Source organism: Fopius arisanus, unplaced genomic scaffold (assembly GCF_000806365.1).
Source record: "Fopius arisanus strain USDA-PBARC FA_bdor unplaced genomic scaffold, ASM80636v1 scaffold00011, whole genome shotgun sequence".
Lineage (NCBI taxonomy): Eukaryota > Metazoa > Arthropoda > Insecta > Hymenoptera > Braconidae > Fopius > Fopius arisanus.
The window spans coordinates 371580-389980 of NW_011887750.1; the positions used below are offsets into that span (position 1 = coordinate 371580).

Consider the following 18401-nt stretch of genomic DNA (forward strand, 5'->3'; position numbering starts at 1 on the left):
TTTTTAATAGCAAAATAAAAAAAATTGCCAATGCACTTGCAATGAGATATTATATAATTCATAAATTGAAAGAATTGATGTTTTTTTTATGGAATATTGAAGAAACGAGTGTTTACGGTGTGAGATAAGCTTTTCAAGTTATCTATACAAAATGTGAAGCAGAAAGAGTGGGTTTCTCCGATTGTGCGATTTTTTGCAATTACTCTCCCCAGTTACTTGATTGACAATGAACTTGTTATAAAAAGTTGATTAATGAGAACTAAAATCGATGACTTTATGTTGAATCAAAGATGCCCTGGGGTACGTGGATCGTCAGCTGACGGATGAGCCTGAGGGGAATAACGAGACGAGTGTTTTAGCTGTAAGTCTCGTAAGAACGATAAAAACCGAGAGTGAACATGAGCAAGTGAGCAATTCCTGTTTGAGACAACAACAGGAGCATGAGCTTGACTATGGTGACGATGGCGGGGATAGTGTGGGCGTGCTGGAGGCGGTCCGACCGGAAATTGAAAATGGCGCCCTTGTCGAACCGACTGCACCCGAACCCGTTGCTATTTCACTCGTTATACCCGAACACCAACACACTACCACCACTGGATATACCTTGCATCAATTGGGATATCATTCTTCACATCACATCATTCACGAGAGGTGAGACAATTTATGCCACTCATTCAATTATTATTGTTTTAAAAATTTCTGTTTTTTTTTTTAAATTTATTGCTGGCGAATTTTGGGGACCGATTCAAGTATACACGGAGAGAAATATTTAGTAAAAATTACGGAACTTTCAGTTCAATTACCGATTACGGAGTTGATTTGAAAAATTTAAATGACGGTATCGTTATTTTTGACCGATTATTCAGATAAAAATTACGGAACACCGCGGAAAATTTCCATGACTTTAGATAAAAATTACGTGACAGTTCCGTAAAATTTCCGACAACCACATTTCGCTCCAGAATTACGGAAAATACACGTAATTTTTATTGAATATTTCTCTCAGTGTACTGTTAAAAAAAATTGCTTTCGACTTTTTGCGATTTTTGGAAATTTTTATTGGATTGGATTGGAATTTTGATGGACAAAATCTGCCGGAGAATGGATTTTTGAATTTTTATTTATTCTGGAATTCTGTCTTTTTTTAATTTTCCGAGTTTTCCACAATTTTGAGAGAAAAACTAAATCGGAGAATGGTGTAATTTAATAAATTTCCAAAAAAGATATTTTCTCTAATTTTGCCATAAACGTCGTGAAATTTCCGATATTTTCCACTATACGACAACGAAAGTTCAACGTATATCCTCGAGGTCTAGGGGTAAAAAATTTGAATCTGTCAATTCCTCAGGGATTATCTCCAGCAATCATCCCCAGTGTACGAAGGCGTTGACAACCCCCAGGAAGAGGAGGAGCAGAGTCAGCAGCAGGTCGTCTCCCTCCACCAGAATCATCATGATCTTCATCATTACACAGAGCTCGGTGGGGCTGGTACGGAGGTAGCTGTTCCCGAGGGTGGGGATAACAAGCACAGAGGGTCCGAGGCAACACTACCGTCTGAGGGAAATCGAGTTACCAGTCACATGCCACCCACCACAATGCTACGGTACAGTATCGAGCAACTCTCACCATCATCGAGCCAGAGTCAATCTCACATTGACCAGCATCACTCGCAGTTACATCGCCACAACGAGGAGCACAATCACATTGACAGTGACGAAAGACTGAGTGCTATTGCAGCGGCCATGAGGAATCCCAAGATAGGTGATTTTTCACTTGGTGTTTTGTTTCCAAATTTTGCAAGTGGCACTGGAGGTGCGAGTGACAGTGGACATCATCACATGGACGACGTATTGCCAGAGGACGCTTACGTCCAGATGAGAACTGGTGATGTTTCACCGCCAGTCAGAACTGGTAGCTCACCAGGATCCAGCAGAAGTCCTCATGATGATCAGGGAATCAATTCGCCACATCGACACGAAGGGGGATACAGCCCCAGTGATCAGGGGAGACTCCAGAATTTTACACATCTCACTGCTATGCAACCACCACCCTCCAATGTCCAGGGGGGACACATACTCGAGGCAAGTGACAGGGTATCCGATCAAATCTACATCGATGCCATGTATCACTCCTCTGGAACACCTCATCATCATCATCAGGATCACGAGCAGAACTCCAATCCACATTCACCCAGTGGCTCATTAAGGTCAGTTCATCACTAATTTTTCACTCTCAATCTCAATATCGCACTTAAAATCAGAAGTTATCGATTGCCTTTCAATTCTCATTGAAATTTTATTCATCAACACTAATTTCACCTTAATAATTGAATCCGTTGTGATTCGTGTTATTTCCGTCAATTACTCGTTTTCTCCGTTTTTATTGAAATTCTCGGGAAATCGTCATTAAATCAATAACAAATTTTCAACAATTAAAATTATTGGTAAAATAATAAATGGTGCGTGATAATGAGTGATTAAACAATGAGAGAAGAGGATTCTGTCAAAATTATTATTTCCGAATCGAGAGACTTTCTTTTCTCGATGCCGACACGTAGAATCCCCAGGGGGTGAAAAAAAAATACAAAGTGAGAAGGTGGCGGGGGGGAATGTACACGTCATTTAGGTGCCCCGCGAAAATATTTGCCCATTGGGGTACCGGTGAGGGTTGTGAAGAGGGCTTTGTGTGCACAAGGTCCGAGATCCCTGTTGAAGGGACTTTTCAGGTTTCGAGGGAGGGAGGGGTGTAAAACGATGCACCTCGACCCTATGCCAATAGCCGGTGAAAACTGAGAGTTTATTTTCATTCTCAGTTTATTGTTTTCGGAAGAACAACAAACAGCCGAGAATATTGGGGGATTGATTCGAATTTTTTTTTTTTTTGGTGGCGAGTGGTTGTGGGCCGAGGGGGAAGACGAGGGCTATTATCGGGTACGATGTTATCTTTTGAGGTTCATTTCAACAATCGGCTACTAGGTTGATTCAATTGAGACGTTTACTCGGAACAAACTCGTTGTCAATTCGTTACAATTAAAAGTTTACACATGATATCTGATGGCGATAATGTATCGAGTTGACGGGATTTGTGGGGGGAGGTTTGAATGTTACAGATCTTTCAGGGTGGGAAATATTGGATGGATTATTTTTTGTTGCTCACGAAAAAAAATTATTGTAAAATAACCCTTGAATCCTATGATAATCAATTAAAATTAGTAAATACGATTGATTGATTCTTATATTATAGTCATTAATATAGAATCATCAATTGAGGTATTTTTTAAAATAAATGAGAGGGTGAATTTTGAAATAATTTTTTTTTCATGTGATTTATAGAAATTGATCTGGAGGAGAGGTTTGTGAGGTCCGCTCTTTCCTGTTGAGATATTTGCAGGATATTTGTGTTGTGATTCATCTCTGGATTTATCAAGAGTGAATGCACTCAAAGAGAAAAAAATTTTGAAGAGGATATTTTAAAATTTCTCGGGTTGAACCACTGATTGATTGCATTGTCATTTTTTTTTGGTAGCTTATGCATTCGGAGTAACGGAGTTCAGATAAAATATATTTAAAATAATACCGGATGGGTTCGTTCACCCTGTCAAATTTTTACGTGAAACAGAGCCTCAACCTTTGAACTGATAACACCCCGGGAAAGATTTCAAAGTCCTGCGGAAGTGCCACGTGCGGGTGGCACGTGTACCCCAAGTTGCTTGGAGAACTCATGCACATCAGAACTTCAATTAGTCCCCCAAACACCCCTTTGTACTACCTATAAATACATAATTATCAATTATGTATTTGTAAAAATACCCACAAAGTCACAAAGTCGTCCGAATTTAAAATAATATGCATTTGAATTCATATTCGCATTAATCTTGAAAAATCCAGAGAGTCAGGTTATTGATTTTAAATAAATTCAAAAAATTCAATTCATTTTTAAATAAAAATATTAAATGATTCGTTAATGAAAAATTGTTAAAAATGTCCATTTTTTTCCTTGAAATGGCAAGTGTAATTTTGCAATAATGCAGAGTTGCGAAGAAATAGGTAAAGGTCAGGGTAAGTTGTGCTCCGAATTTCTCTTCCTGAAGTTCTGACAACCGAAAATAAACCGATAAATTAATTGATCACCTAGAATGCCCAAAAATTCAATAACCTACCACCACTTGCCGTAAACTAAACAATAAACAAAAACCGAGTATAACCCAGGAAGAATGGACCAAAACATCGAAACACGATTTCAATTCCGATGAAATTTAATAACATTTGCATCCTACAGTTGTAAAGCTGTCAATACACTTCTTCAACAATCCACGAGTCATTGAACTCTTTCAAATTTCCGTATTCACTCGGTTTCACAATTATTCCCACCAACTGCCAACAACAAATCTGAATAAACCCGAGACCTCAAATACTCGTCCACTCTCACTCATTGAGTCTCCGACAAAATAATAAATATTACTCATAAGTAGTACTCACAACAAACCAAGTAATAAACAACAACAAAAAATTAAAACTCACACCCGATTCTACTCTACTTGTACTTGGAGTGGCAAAAAATTTTCTTGAGCCTAGGTACCCGTAAAGAAATCTATTGTCAGTTGATAGTTAATCACAATAGTTTATTATGCTGCAGGAAACTAGCTAGACCCCAATAACATGCGGTAAAATTGAGAAGACCTCAAAATAAAAATCAAAATAAAAAATAAAAATAAAGATCCAATATAAACACGAGAAAAAAAATCAAGTGAGAATAATGATGACGTGTTCTTAACAAAAAAAAAATAAAAGAAAGGGGGATAAAAGGTAAAATGGTAGGAGGATAGTAGGGGGCGTAAGGGTGAGGAAGGGGGCTTAGGGGGTGGGAGGGGGTGGGGGCTCAAGGTGGAAAAGAGTGGAGAGTGCGAGGGAATTCGAGGGGGGCTTGGGGAGACGTGGGGGATTGAGAATAAGTGCTGAAGAAGTTGGAGAAGGGAGAAAGCTCGAGAGTGCGTTGGTAAAGGCGCTGGAGGGGAAATCCTTGGCCACCTTGGAGGACCGCCACGACGTACTGTCTGTAGTGGCTACGGTTGGTGTCTCTGGACGTTTTCAGTTCAGTTCTTGTCTGCACGGTGACAGATACGGGTCACCTACTCCTTCCTGCATTTTTTAACGTGATTTTTTTTCTCACTTTTTCCCCCATTTTTTTCGTGGGACTCTGAAAGCAAGAGCCGAGACCAATCTCCAAGATGCAGTGAGTTATTATTTCATTGTTTTGAATTTTACTCCATTCCTTTTTCTGTCTTCTTTCATTTTTCGTCATTTTTTTGTGTTTTTTTTTTTTTATTATTTTATTTCTTATGGGGGAAGACTACTCGCTGACCATTGGTTGAAACGGGAAAAGAGGAAGAAGACTGATAAGAATTTTTCAATGAAGGGAGGTGAATCGATATCGGAATAATATTCGTGTCAATATTTAGCGACTTTCCTCGTCTTTATTTTTTTGGTATGTCTCGGTGAGAGAGGGGGCACCCCGTAATCTCGATGCGACTGAACAAATATAAAAATAGTGCTCTACTTTATCAATGGTAACTTTGCACTGATAAAAATACAACGAATATCGGAGATGACGAGTTCATAGGTAAATATGTTGTCGATTTATTGAGGGTTGTTGGCCAAATATTTGTGGGGAATTTCGGGCATGAGATGGATGAGGGGGTCGGGGGGGGGGAGGTATGGGGGCAGTGTGACACCTTATCATGCGTGATCTCCAGTGGCAGTACGTCGACTTGGGGGGACAGGGCTATAACCTCGGAGTGATATTAAATTTCGCGGATTCGGCTTATTCTCCCTGGTGAATACTGCATCTTGATCCCTGGGAAATTTTCACGACGTCATTAACTAATGAAGCATTAACTAATGAACAATTCTTTATTTGTTGGTGGATGAAGAGGGAGGCTGGGGAGTATAGATTATGGAATATATATTATTAGGTGGGAAAAAAAAAAATGACTGCGCATTTCTGGGAAGAAATTTGAGATGCGTCATTGGGGATACGAGTTGAATCGTGTCAATTGTTGTATTAGTAAACGCACACTAGTTGATAACTCGTGGAAAAATAAATCCTCATTTCTCGCTAATGTATCGAAATCCACCTTCCTGTTACGTCAGTATTTCCATTGAGAATGGAGACCACCCTGTGACCCATTGCGAGATCAAATAACGGATGGTCCGAATCGATTGAAACATTACCCAGTACTTAGGGACATTGGGTAAGCAGAGGTGCTAGGAACTCTTAGTACAAGTAGATGCACTTTTCCGATTACTGTGTACCGGAGTTACACGAGAACGGGTTTTCTTCCTTCCGCTTCTGGTTAACGCCGTTGTACCGTTTTTTTATGGTCAATGGGTGGCACGTGTTCTTTTTGAGAATATAAATCTCGGTTTGAGGAGTCATTGGGATTTTAATTAATGAATCATTAATTGGGGAGAGATTTTTCATCGTTTTAGACAACTCCGTGGTCACTTCAATTGCATTCTCAATTATGTGCGGTTTGAGTTAATTAATTGGAGAGAAATTGATAGATATTTCTGTCGGAAAGTCAGCGGAATATTTGATTGACTTTAATTTACGGTTTCGCTACTAAAACCATTTGCGTCATTCTCCGATTAGTTGCTCTGAGTATTTATTTTCAATGTTATGAATTTAATTCCGTCGTGAGATTAAATTATTCACGGAAATTCTCATCCATCTTGCCAGCTCAGTAAAATCCAATCTACGATACTAAAAAATTATTTCTATTTCTCATTACACAATAAAAAAGGCAGAAATATAAACCGCGGTAAAAAATGGCGAAATGTTTTTTTCCTTTTTCGAATAAATATTCTGGTTTCAAGGATAATATCAAAACGATCGTCGCGATTCCGAGTTTTGCTAGAAAATCACGAGGAAAAAAATCGGCACAAAAGAATTATTTATCTGAGGGTAATAAAAATCTCGTAAATTTAGGAAATAACTCCCTGTATTTTCCGCTTCCTCAATCTCCCTGAGATTCGCTGACTCAAATCATCCTCAACTTATTTATTTATTTTTTGGTGATACGTCAAATCAATTCGCGACCTGTCCCAACTTTTTATTCCTGTCTAAGCGAATTTCGAGTCGTACAATAACTCATCGACACGCGATATCACGTTACAATTCCCGACATTTATTTAATCATCAAACTTGTGGATGACGGAAATCGAGTCATCATCACCAATTCGCGGGTGATTAATATCGGTCGTTTTTTTCTCCAATTTCTCATTCTAAGATGATTCGACAATTCATTAGAGGCTGAATAATGAGTCTTTCAGAATGATAAAGTGCAAAAAGCAGTTGCACGCGTATGGCCTATCGCCTTTATTTTGCTAAAACGTCAGCGGAGCACGTTTCACCGTCAGTACGTGCCTATAATCTTCGGTCTCACTTCAAGGTTACGGAATTTACATTAATGTTTAAAAAAAAGAAAAACACTCAATGTTGCCCACCTATTATCACTCTCACCTGCGAAACCATTGGAGTTTTGCATGCATTTCTTCAATTTTCGTATGGAACTCCAGTAAAAAAAATCGCAGATATATTTATTAATTTCAGTATTATTCTATTCACCAGTGTAGATGGAAAAAAAAAATTAATGTCTTAGGGAAAATGTCTAGTACTCGATATAATTCGATACAATCCTGTTGATTTAATTGAGTTGATTAGGAAAATAGAAAAATTAATGAAATATTGGGTAAAGAGCAGCGAATTTTGCCTCGAAAGATTTCCAGCTCTGGATATTTTTTATTTTGCACATGCAGGCAATAAAAAATATATGTATGAAAATAAAAATGTTTGTCGAATTGCTTGAAACGGAAGAAGTGAGTCATGGTGGAATGTAGAGCAGTCCAACAGTTTCTGAGATAAGAGAAGACGCCACTGGATGTGGTGTGTCTAGGGAATGCGGATTGGGGGGTCGATAATCCGTTGGTGTATTGCTTTCCCCTCAGGTATACTTAAAAAAGCTCTGAACAGGGCTCGTAGCTCAGCCAGGTAAAACGATGTCAAAGCATGTTAATGGAGTACTCGTGTCCCCTTGAAGGAAATAAAGGAAAGACGAGTCGGAAAAACCTGAGGCACGCGCCCGCATTCGTACGCTCGAACTCCGGAGTTCCGGTCTCCTGCGAGGGTACCCACTCACTTCCGGTTTCAATCCTCCCTCGTGCCCCTTGATACCGAGGTTTCACCCCCCCGCACGACAAATCCCCACGAATTCGAGTGAAAATTCACGATTTTTTGCTATAAAATTAATATTAGGAATAAATTTATAACGAAATTTATACTAACGCTTTCATTTTTTGTAGTGGAAGTCAGGAGTTGAAAAATAAAATGATTAAAAACTGTCAATTATAAAACCAGACGTGAATACGCCTGCCAATTCCCCGGAGTGTGGGCGTGCGCCAGACACTCCTTCCTTCTCTGTAACTGAACATCGTTTTTTTTTTTTTTCGTTTTTCGAAAAATTAATTTTATTGAACTTCTCGTGTTGCAGTTCAACATTGTATCGCACGATGAACACAGTGGCTACGATGGGCGGTGGAACCGGGGGAACTGGAAACTATACCCTTCCTTACATGAGTGCAACATCCGCGGAACTCGCGGGGTCACCACAACTCTGGGGCAGTTCAGGTAAACAGAAGATCACTCAGGCTGAGTGTAATTGAATGAAATATTAAACTCCACCATTTTGAAAATATCCGTATAATTTTCTAAATTTTTCTAATGTCAATTAAAAACGATCACTAACTTTCCATTCGTCTTAACAATTTATTATTTTCAATATTATTCAAATAGAATTGAATTTTCAGTAAATTAAAAATTGGAGGAAATAATTTCTTGAATTTTCGACAATTTTCTGAAAATAGAAAATTACCAGAATTTCAAAATTCAAAAAAAATATATATATATTAGCTGACTCCTTAACGAAGAATTGACTAAAATTTCTCATCATATCGTTGTCTTTAAAAATTTGAAGTTTTTCTACTTGAAATTTCAAGTGCCCATTCACTGGGCCCGTATTTCCTGAATGAGTATGTGATAATTGTGATGGAATGAAAATTATGGGAATAGGTTTGGGCAGTACCCTATCGGCCCTTCCAGAGGAGTACGGAAGTAAATCGACGCCAACAGCGACACACCAGACTCTTCCGGCATTTTCTCAGCCCTTTGGCAGTCGTCCCAGCTTCCGGGGCTACTCCTCATACTCTTCTCCACAGCCAACTGGAGTCACCGGCACCACAACAGCCACCGATGCCTCATGGCCCTATCCTTCACCCGGCAATGATGCTCTCACAGGGTCTTACGGGAGCGTCGCGACGCCCGCGAGACGTCAGACGACAAACACATCAAATCCACATCCACAACTCAGCGCAGCTGCCAGTCTCTCAGCCAGTGAGTATTTTCCACAATTACTCCATCCAATCATTGCACCAAATTTCGACCACCATTTTCTTTTTTTTTAGGATTTTTTTATTGCACTTCAGTGCCTTAGATAATGAATTATTTCGCAATTCCAAATTCCAAATTCAAAATTACGCAATCGATTTAAAAAAACGTATTGCTATTCCAATTATATTTACTAATAATTGAATATTAATATCAATTATTTTAAATCGATGTGAACCATTTCACCATTTAATTTTTGAGTTCATAAAAATTTCATTTCTTCAAGTTTATTATTGTAGTCTGTACGAAAGAGTTTCGATGGTATTGGCACAAGTATTCACCTATACTTAGGAATAATCAATGGTATTTGAAAAACAACCGAGTAATTTTCCTTCGAGCCAACAAATATTTATTGATCATCCTCGAATAATTCACTCCACCGTTGAGTCACGTACATTGTGATTAAAAGTGTGAACCCGTCACGTTTTGAGATTGCAGAATCTCAAGATTCGTGACAACCACTCGCGTTCCACAGTCAGTTGGTTGACAGCCTTGAGTCATATCATCGTCATAAGATAATCCCAGGGAATGCATCGGTATTAATTACAAATAAACCAGGGAAAACTGAAAACTGGCTAAATATTTTCCCTCGTGTTCTCTCCATCGGGATCGTTTGACATTTGTGGGGTGAAGTGGCCGCTCTTTTGCGGCTCTTGAGGGCAAGATCATGCCGATGATCTGAAGATAAGCAGACATGAGCTCTGGGTGGCTCTAATTGCTCATGTGGAGATCGTCAACCATTTGAGTCTAGGGGGTGGGGCTGTCATAAATCCCAAGCAACATGAAAATTCGAAAAACCTAAAACATGAGATTTTATTTCTTATGAAATCAAACCAAAACCTTTCGGTTTATTTTTTCATTCATAATCACCACGAGGTGCACATGATCCTAATGTGTAGCTCTTCCATTGGCTCGCCTTCCCCTGCCTACATGAAATCGCTCTTATAATTTTTAATGTCCCACGATCTTCCATCGTGTTTCTCAAACCATAAATACGAAGTCGAAGGTTAATGTGAACATCGGGCTTGTAACGAATCATTTGGGTTGACTCAAACGAGAGAGAGCGAAACATGGAAGTGTGAGGGATCCTATTTCGTCCATAAATTTTGAGCACTGGGGGTGATCCCAAGTGTTTCCAAATGAAAAAAAGCTTCACCGATCGATTTCGCCGGTTAAAAAAAAAACCACAACCAATAATTCATCTCCGGTTGTCCCCAAATCGGTTCCAATAAAAATTGGTTGTCAATTTGTCGATGAATCACGTGTAGAGCATGATCCACCTGACCCAAGAATTCAGATTTATCACGCATAAGAAGACTAGGTTGTCCGGTATCTGATAATAATTATCTGTTGAACGGTTCAGCGACTGCCGAGGGGCTGAGAAATAATGTATCAACATTCAAAGTGGCAATTCATGATAATTCTCACAGACATAAATTTATCTGCAAATTGGGACGAGTGAAAACAGCAGTAAGAATGTTGGTCTGTAAAAAAGTAAAGTGTCATGAAAATAATCTCAATGCGAATTGATTTGATTAGAAGCAATGAAAGGATTTTTTTTTTGACGATTCAGATGAAACAAGTAGGAAGAGATATCCAAACCCTGACCTAGACTTTGACGTAGGTGTAATCGAGTTGTGTCTACGAGTGATACGTACCAATGATTAGGGCTTTGTATCTATCCCACAGCGATAAATTGGGTATTTCAACGTCGACGACACCTAAGTATCTAATCTACACTTAACGATACCAACGCTGTGGTTTTGTTTAGGTTCGTAACCACCAGATTGACGTAATTTGTATAATGAACGATTTTTTATGATATTTTATCGAAGTTCAATTACACTCGAATTTTTTATTCCGAATGGAAGAGTGTTAACCAATCAAATTCAAAATTCATGTTTCTTACGTCATATCAACTCCACATGATTCCCAAAATGCGATTATGTGTATCCGTGAAATTAAATGATTTTTTTTTGTAACTTTAGTCATCGGTGTTAATTAGAACTTAATGTATTTATTAATTGATTATTTTTCGCGTTTTATTTGTGAGTTTTTAGAATTTGTTTCGATGTCTTATGGACCGAGTCGGAAGATGTAAACAAGATAGATGAATGTCGTATTAATATATAGGAGAGAGTGATCAATATTTTTATTCTGGAAATATTTCAACTGTGAGGCCGTCACGGTATTCTATTTTAATCGACTCTAATTACAGTTTGAAATAATAGTTTATTATTGTCGGGCGATAGCTATATTGATATAATTTTTTAGATAACCATTCTAAATTACACTGGTAGTTTATCAGCGAAAAATAACTACATAATATGCAATGAAAAATCAATTCTCACTTGTTTTAAAAGTAATGAGTAAAATGGAGATCGAATCCGAGTGGATCACGTAAGGGAGATTATTTCGGGAGTGACCCCCATGAACTTTGCCTGTCCCCTCCGACGAGAAGACACTCTTATCACTATTAAAAATGGCATTGGCACTGAAAAATATGGAGATTGAGGGATTGAATGAGTTCGTCAGGAATATAATTTTTTCAAACGAAAGATTTGAAGAATCATTTATGGAGTACTTTAAGCCAATGGTAAGATGGAATCGTGGATGAGAAAATCTTCCATCTGTGAGGAGAAAATATAAAATAAAAAATGTGGGGTGGATGTTTCTTTGAAGGTACCGACGACCTCAAGTGTTTTCCCTCGGTGAATTCAAGTATCCCAGCCCTTCGGTACCTCAAGCCTGGGCCACGTGGCCCTCACCCCTAAAATAATGGATTATGATCTGGGGCTAGTGCCCTGATGGCTTATTGAGGGGAAAATCCTCATGTCCCCAGGTTCATCGAATTATTTCTCGTCCATCATTGCACATTCTTTTACTCGTTTCGGCGTCGAGGAGGCGCGGGAGCGCAATACGAACCCATTCCCTCTTTCAGTTATGCTTACATAATATCCGATTGCGTACCGATGAACATCCTTAAAGTATCCTAGTACTTTAAATGCACCATTACGGCAATATGATCTACTTCTTATCAAACATTACCACTTCCTGTCTTTCAATATTTCTCAGATTTATAAGTGAGTAAAAACAATACTGCAAAAAGTAAACAGAGAAATAATTAGTAAAAATTACAGAACTTTCAGTTTGCTTTCCGATTATGGAATAAATTACGGAACGCCGCAGAAAAATTCCGAAGTTATTCACTTTAGATAAAAATTACTATTAATTTTTATTGAATATTATCCTCCGGGTGACCTCGGGACTTAAAAATTGAAGGTTGTCGCAAGTCATTAATGAGGTGACTAATTAATTCGGATAAGTGATTTTTTGGTTCTCAATAATAATATTTCTGTGAGTTAAAGATGGAGAAATTTTGAATAGTTTAGTAGCTTCCCAAGAAAATTTCCCAATATAATTTGTAGTTTCTCCATAATTCGACACGCATATTCATGCTGAATATTGCAGCCTTGCATTCTACACTGGTAGAATAAAGTATTTGTTTTAATAATCTTAACTGCCATTTAACAGCAATTTTTTTACAACTTACCACGGAAATGTCCAAGAGTTCGAGATAAAAACCGGAGTTTTACCCTTCAATTTTATTTTCGCTTCATTCTGATAATTCCCAGTGGTTTCCACTTCTCAGTGAACAGCAGCGATTGCCAGTAATATTATATTTTATATTATTTCCATTAACATTTACTCCCCAATTCGAATAAAAAATCCAGAGAAATTTTTCCCCAATAATGAAAATTTGCCCGAATACATCAGATATTAATTAATCGACGAACAATTTCCCATGAACTTTTTCATTTTTCATGTCGTTAAAATGCTCAATTTTCTCGATTGACATTTCGCGCACATTTTTGTAATGGGCCAGTGTAATTAATTATTATTATTTTCTTGGAAATTCTGGTTAACAGGTAGTGATTTTTTTTAATGGTTTCTGGAATAATTCCAAGCGGAGCCGTGGAGTTCCCGGGGTACTTGTGACGTTATCGGTAATCGCCGGAAGCCGATGATAACGCCATGTCCGCTTGCCACCCCCTTCACCTACTCGCCCCCTCTGTACAACCCCCCTCACCACCCCCTCTAGGCTTTGTCACTCCGTTAGTTTTTCTAGCATTTATTTTTTCTCTTGATATTTTAAACGTTCCCGTTAAACTTCCTCCCGACGCAAATATTTTACTGGTTACGAAAACATGGGTTTTACGGGCTTTGAACAATACCAAGGTCAGACATAGTCAGCCTCCATTCAATGGGGTTCTTTGGGATCATTGCCAATTGTTCAAGATAATGAGCTGACGTAAGGTTTATGATTTACACGTGTTTTTGAATAACTGAAGTGCATTGCCAGTATAACCGATGCTTTATAATATTTTCTAAGCGTTCAGAATAGGCTGCAGACGAAGCTGTTATGAATCATCAATTTGCCTTCGGGGAATTGTTTTAGAAATCTCTTGTCAGATTTTAATGCGGGGAAAATACAGGAGTTGGGAGTGATTTTGTCTGTGTCAGTAATTATTCGTTTAGCTGAGTGGTCATTTGCCTTCGGGGAAAATTCTTTGGGAAAAATTAGGTATTGGTAATTAAGAAATTTTCAATTGTTGGAGGGAAATTTCTGTTTCTCACGTAGAGCGGAGAAAACGGGTGAAAATCATTCTGCTTTTCACGGTTCGACATGACCTGAACGAAAAAAGACATCGCGATATCGAATGCAGCGTTAATTAATTCAAAACCCATGCAGCCGCACGTGACTCATTACTCTGTGCCAATCTGTCGAAACAGTAAATAAATAAATATTCATCATATCTCATAAGTTAAAACAATCGTTTTTAAGAGATAGGGCATGCATGTCGAAAATATGATAAGTTGATTAAAACCACTAATTAACCGGGATTAAAAAAATCACAGAGTCACGATCGATCCGAGATGATATCCAAGTGTTTTGACAATTGTGGGTTTTTTAAAATTGTTTATAAACTTATTATTTTAATATATGTATGAGAGTAGAAGATTCTGAGTTTCTAGTGCACTTGGACATCTTGAAATTAGAAATAATGAGTTAGGAAAATAATCGGAGAGTAATACTTTAGGAAAATTCTCGGGCGGGTGTGAATAAGTCGATAAAAATTTTCAATTAGGTCCATAATTCTAGAGTAAATTTTACCCAAAAATTATGCAAACAACACTGAGAGAGATATTCAACAAAAACTTTAAATCGCTTCCGTAATTCCAGAGCGAAATGCAATCGAAGGAAATTTCACGGAAGTGTCACGGTTCCTTCTGAAAAATGGCAATATCCTCAATTAAATTTCCTGAATCACTTCCGGAGAGAATATTTCCCTCAGTGCATGCAAAAATTTAGTGAAATTCCTAAAAACAATTAATACGAGAGAATTTTATTGCACCATTCGCCGTCACACGGTGGGACCAATGGTCCCTAACTATTAATCCCCCGAACACCACAGGAGCTTCAAAATTTATCAAACATCTTGCTCCAAATTCCCTGCAAGATTTTCAAGAGAAAATAATGGGTTTATCCCTGGTAATCATTTAACTTGACGAACTCGAGTCATTCATTAGTTTGAAACTGACTAATGGAGATTAATTCCAGTAGTATTGATAAACGCGTATGTAACATATCGACTCAATTAAACTCGACAAATCTCCAAGTACTAACTGTTTAATCAAATTCTATTAATTGATTGCAATGACAATAAAGAAATATGGAATAATTTTGAAGCTCTGGGGGTATTACAAGTGAGAATTTTCCAAAAGAATGAATCTTCATGTGTTAAAACTGCAATGAATAAAAAAACGCAGTGAACATCGAGGCGGAATACTTTACGGAGGGTCGTGAATGCGTGAACTGTGGGGCAATATCGACCCCACTTTGGCGACGAGATGGCACAGGACATTATCTGTGCAATGCTTGCGGCCTGTACCACAAGATGAACGGAATGAATCGGCCCCTGGTCAAGCAACCACGGCGACTGGTAAGCAAAGGCTCCGTCAACAAACTCAAAAGTCAATCAACAAAATCGAGAACAATTAACCAACAGATCCCATCGATCCTCGATTAATCCGACTTTTTGATTGACCGATATATCCCACGGGTTTAAGAGAGAGTCCAGGAGCCTGTGTGGAGATTCGCCCGTGTTTGCCTGCCGTTCATGTACCGATATTTTTTTTTTCCTTTTTTTTTCAATCTTTTTACTCTCGCTATGGGACACGAGACTGTCGAAATTAGATGAAAAAAAGTTGGATGACCCTTAACGTTTGGCCTAATGTCTGTTTCAGTGGCGGACTCGGGCGAATACTACAAAGGCTTCTATGGGTATAGTGGCGCCCGTCGTCCCCTAGAGGAGAAATCGACCCGCCGCTTGGTAGGTGTCATCCAAAACCTCGCTGTCAGCATTTTCTTTATTTTCCAAACATCCTATTTTTTTTTCTTTTCTCACTATTAATCTGTCACTGTTGATTACTTCATTAGCATTTTACATCATCTCTGGGTCTTTGGTAGAAATTTGACATTGCTAATAACACCTGTACGAATTACTTAAAAATAATTCTAATGTAAGGTAAAAATTTGCTAAAAATTTGATTAAAATCATCAACTAAAATGCGATTTTGTGAATTCTCTTGGATTTCAGTGAAAATTTTTGAAATGTATTCTTAACATTATTTGGAATATTTCTCGCATTTCATGTCGTACAACAGGTACAAGTACTTTGTAAATTAAAGAAATGATGTTTTGGATGTTCGGATATTTTATCATCATTTGTTGCTTATAAATTTGATGATCATTGATTAATTATGATTAATTAGTTTTGCATTGTCACTCATTCATGCACTCATGGGGTTGAAATCATCGCAGGATTATCTGCTTCACTTATTCATTCACTTGAGCAATATTTTTTTGTAGCTTGAGGTGCCACTATACCCATGGTATACCACTCTCATTCTTGAAGTCACGCCTGGTATTGGAATTATTATTACTTACTCTGAAATGGTATTAACAAAATTTACCTCAAACTCAATATTTTTAGCTGGTCTTTCAGGCGTGACTTCGCAACCGGGTGGCTCTCTCTCTTTCTCTTCCTCTCTCTATCGAAAAAAAACTCGTAGAAATCAGATTTCAATTAACATTTCTTATTTCTCCAGTCGGCATCGAGACGCGTTGGATTGTCATGCAGCAATTGTCAGACAACTGTGACATCTCTCTGGCGTAGAAATACATGTGGTGAACCAGTTTGCAATGCCTGTGGACTCTATTTCAAGCTACATTCCGTCAACAGGCCGCTATCCATGAAGAAGGACAACATTCAGACTCGCAAGAGAAAACCAAAGGGTGCAATGAAGTCGTCCGATACACCACTCTCAAATAATGGCCTCACTTGTGCTGTTACCATCAAGAGAAATAACAATAACAACAATTTGAAGTTGGAAACTGGTAAGGAGAGATTCATTTTATAAATACATTTATGAATGGTTTTTCCTAACATGATTCATGATTCATTTTTTAAGACATCATCATATCGAAATAAATTAAACTGAATATTAATTTTCAGATAACTATGACTTGCGGATGGCGCACTCGAACGTTTCGCAGCCGACGTACCCAAGTGCCTTGTACTCAGAAAATTCGCAAGTGAGCAGAATAGTGTCAGCATCCTACCAATCAAATCCAAACATGTATTATGACATGTTGGCAAGTCAGCAGCACCAGGCGCAGCAGCATCTCCTAGACTGTCACTCGCCAAAGATCGAGTGTCCATCACCTCCGAGAGGCTCCCCAGGAATAATCTCCGCAAATCACTCTCCAAACCATCACCTAACGTCCTCCCATATCGTTAACCTGGGCAACTCCTCGCCCAACATCACCAACAAGCACATGATGGACAATGGACACATGGAGCGACCCACAGTCGTCTCGATATCTTCATAAGGCAATATACACGGAGCTTAATGCCATTATTAAGTTGTTTATTAAAATTGAAGGGTAATTGAGGAGTTGTAAATTGAGATGATCGTAGGTGATTGTCGTTCAAGTGCCCCTGTACATAATTTTATTTTTCAATTGGAGCTCATGACGATGGCGCTGATGAGTCCAGGAGCTTGATGATATTCTTAAGGTTTTATTTTCATTTAATTTTTATTCAGTGATTTATCTTTCACTTATCAACGTTTCTTCGCCAAAGAAATGCACAACTACTGGTAGCACCGTACCGAATTGACGTTTTTTTTCTTCTGTACATAGCGCGTTTTTTTTTCTAAATTTTTGGATATTTTTAAGATTTATGTAGGTAAATGATTGTTTTAAGGTGTGAGATATTAAAGAAAAGTTTCTGGATCGATCGGATCATTGGAGAAATTGGTTCCTCGAGGCTGTAGGGAATCTGTTTCTTCTTTAAAATTGTTGATAAATCATTGATGATTGTAAAAATTAACACCATGGCTTACTGTCGATATATTGACATGTATCGTGGAAACAGTTATTTTTTAATAAAATGGGATATTTGAAGATATATACATTGATACTACATTTTTTTACTGCAATGAGAATAAGTGTCGATTGAACGCATACGTTCTTGACTGAAATTTGCAATGAACTTTATTATTCAGGAGTAATCAACTTCAATCTTCAAATTCGTATCGTAATCGTAATATTTGAAATTGATTATAAACTTGAATCAATCCTGCGCTCACTTGAACCAAGTAAATGCAGATTTTTATTTCGGACTTGAATGAAGAAAAATTATTAAATGACGATCAATCTCGTAAATAGTTGGTTGACGCTTTTGTTCTCTCAGTGTAGTGGATCAGTGGATTTGTTCTCTGCTAGGTGGGGTAATCATGATATTTGATTGATTTTTCAAAACCTCCTGTCT

General features: G+C 38.0%; 1 protein-coding gene across 2 annotated transcripts in view; it reads left to right on the forward strand.

Annotated features, from left to right (window-relative positions):
* The window catches only part of LOC105262780 (box A-binding factor), a 37340-nt gene extending 19302 nt beyond the window's left edge, over positions 1 to 18038 (forward strand). The window contains exons 2-8 of one of the 2 annotated variants that reach the window (XM_011298555.1): positions 291 to 651; positions 1349 to 2206; positions 8549 to 8685; positions 9127 to 9447; positions 15334 to 15506; positions 16675 to 16963; positions 17082 to 18038. In XM_011298555.1, the coding sequence (XP_011296857.1) occupies positions 291 to 651; positions 1349 to 2206; positions 8549 to 8685; positions 9127 to 9447; positions 15334 to 15506; positions 16675 to 16963; positions 17082 to 17458 (2516 nt within the window). In that variant the 3' untranslated portion in view covers positions 17459 to 18038. Of the gene's footprint in view, positions 1 to 290; positions 652 to 1348; positions 2207 to 8548; positions 8686 to 9126; positions 9448 to 15333; positions 15507 to 15810; positions 15897 to 16674; positions 16964 to 17081 lie in introns of both variants that reach the window. The other variant, XM_011298556.1, reaches the window with a different exon arrangement.
* The last annotated feature ends 363 nt before the right edge of the window (positions 18039 to 18401 follow it).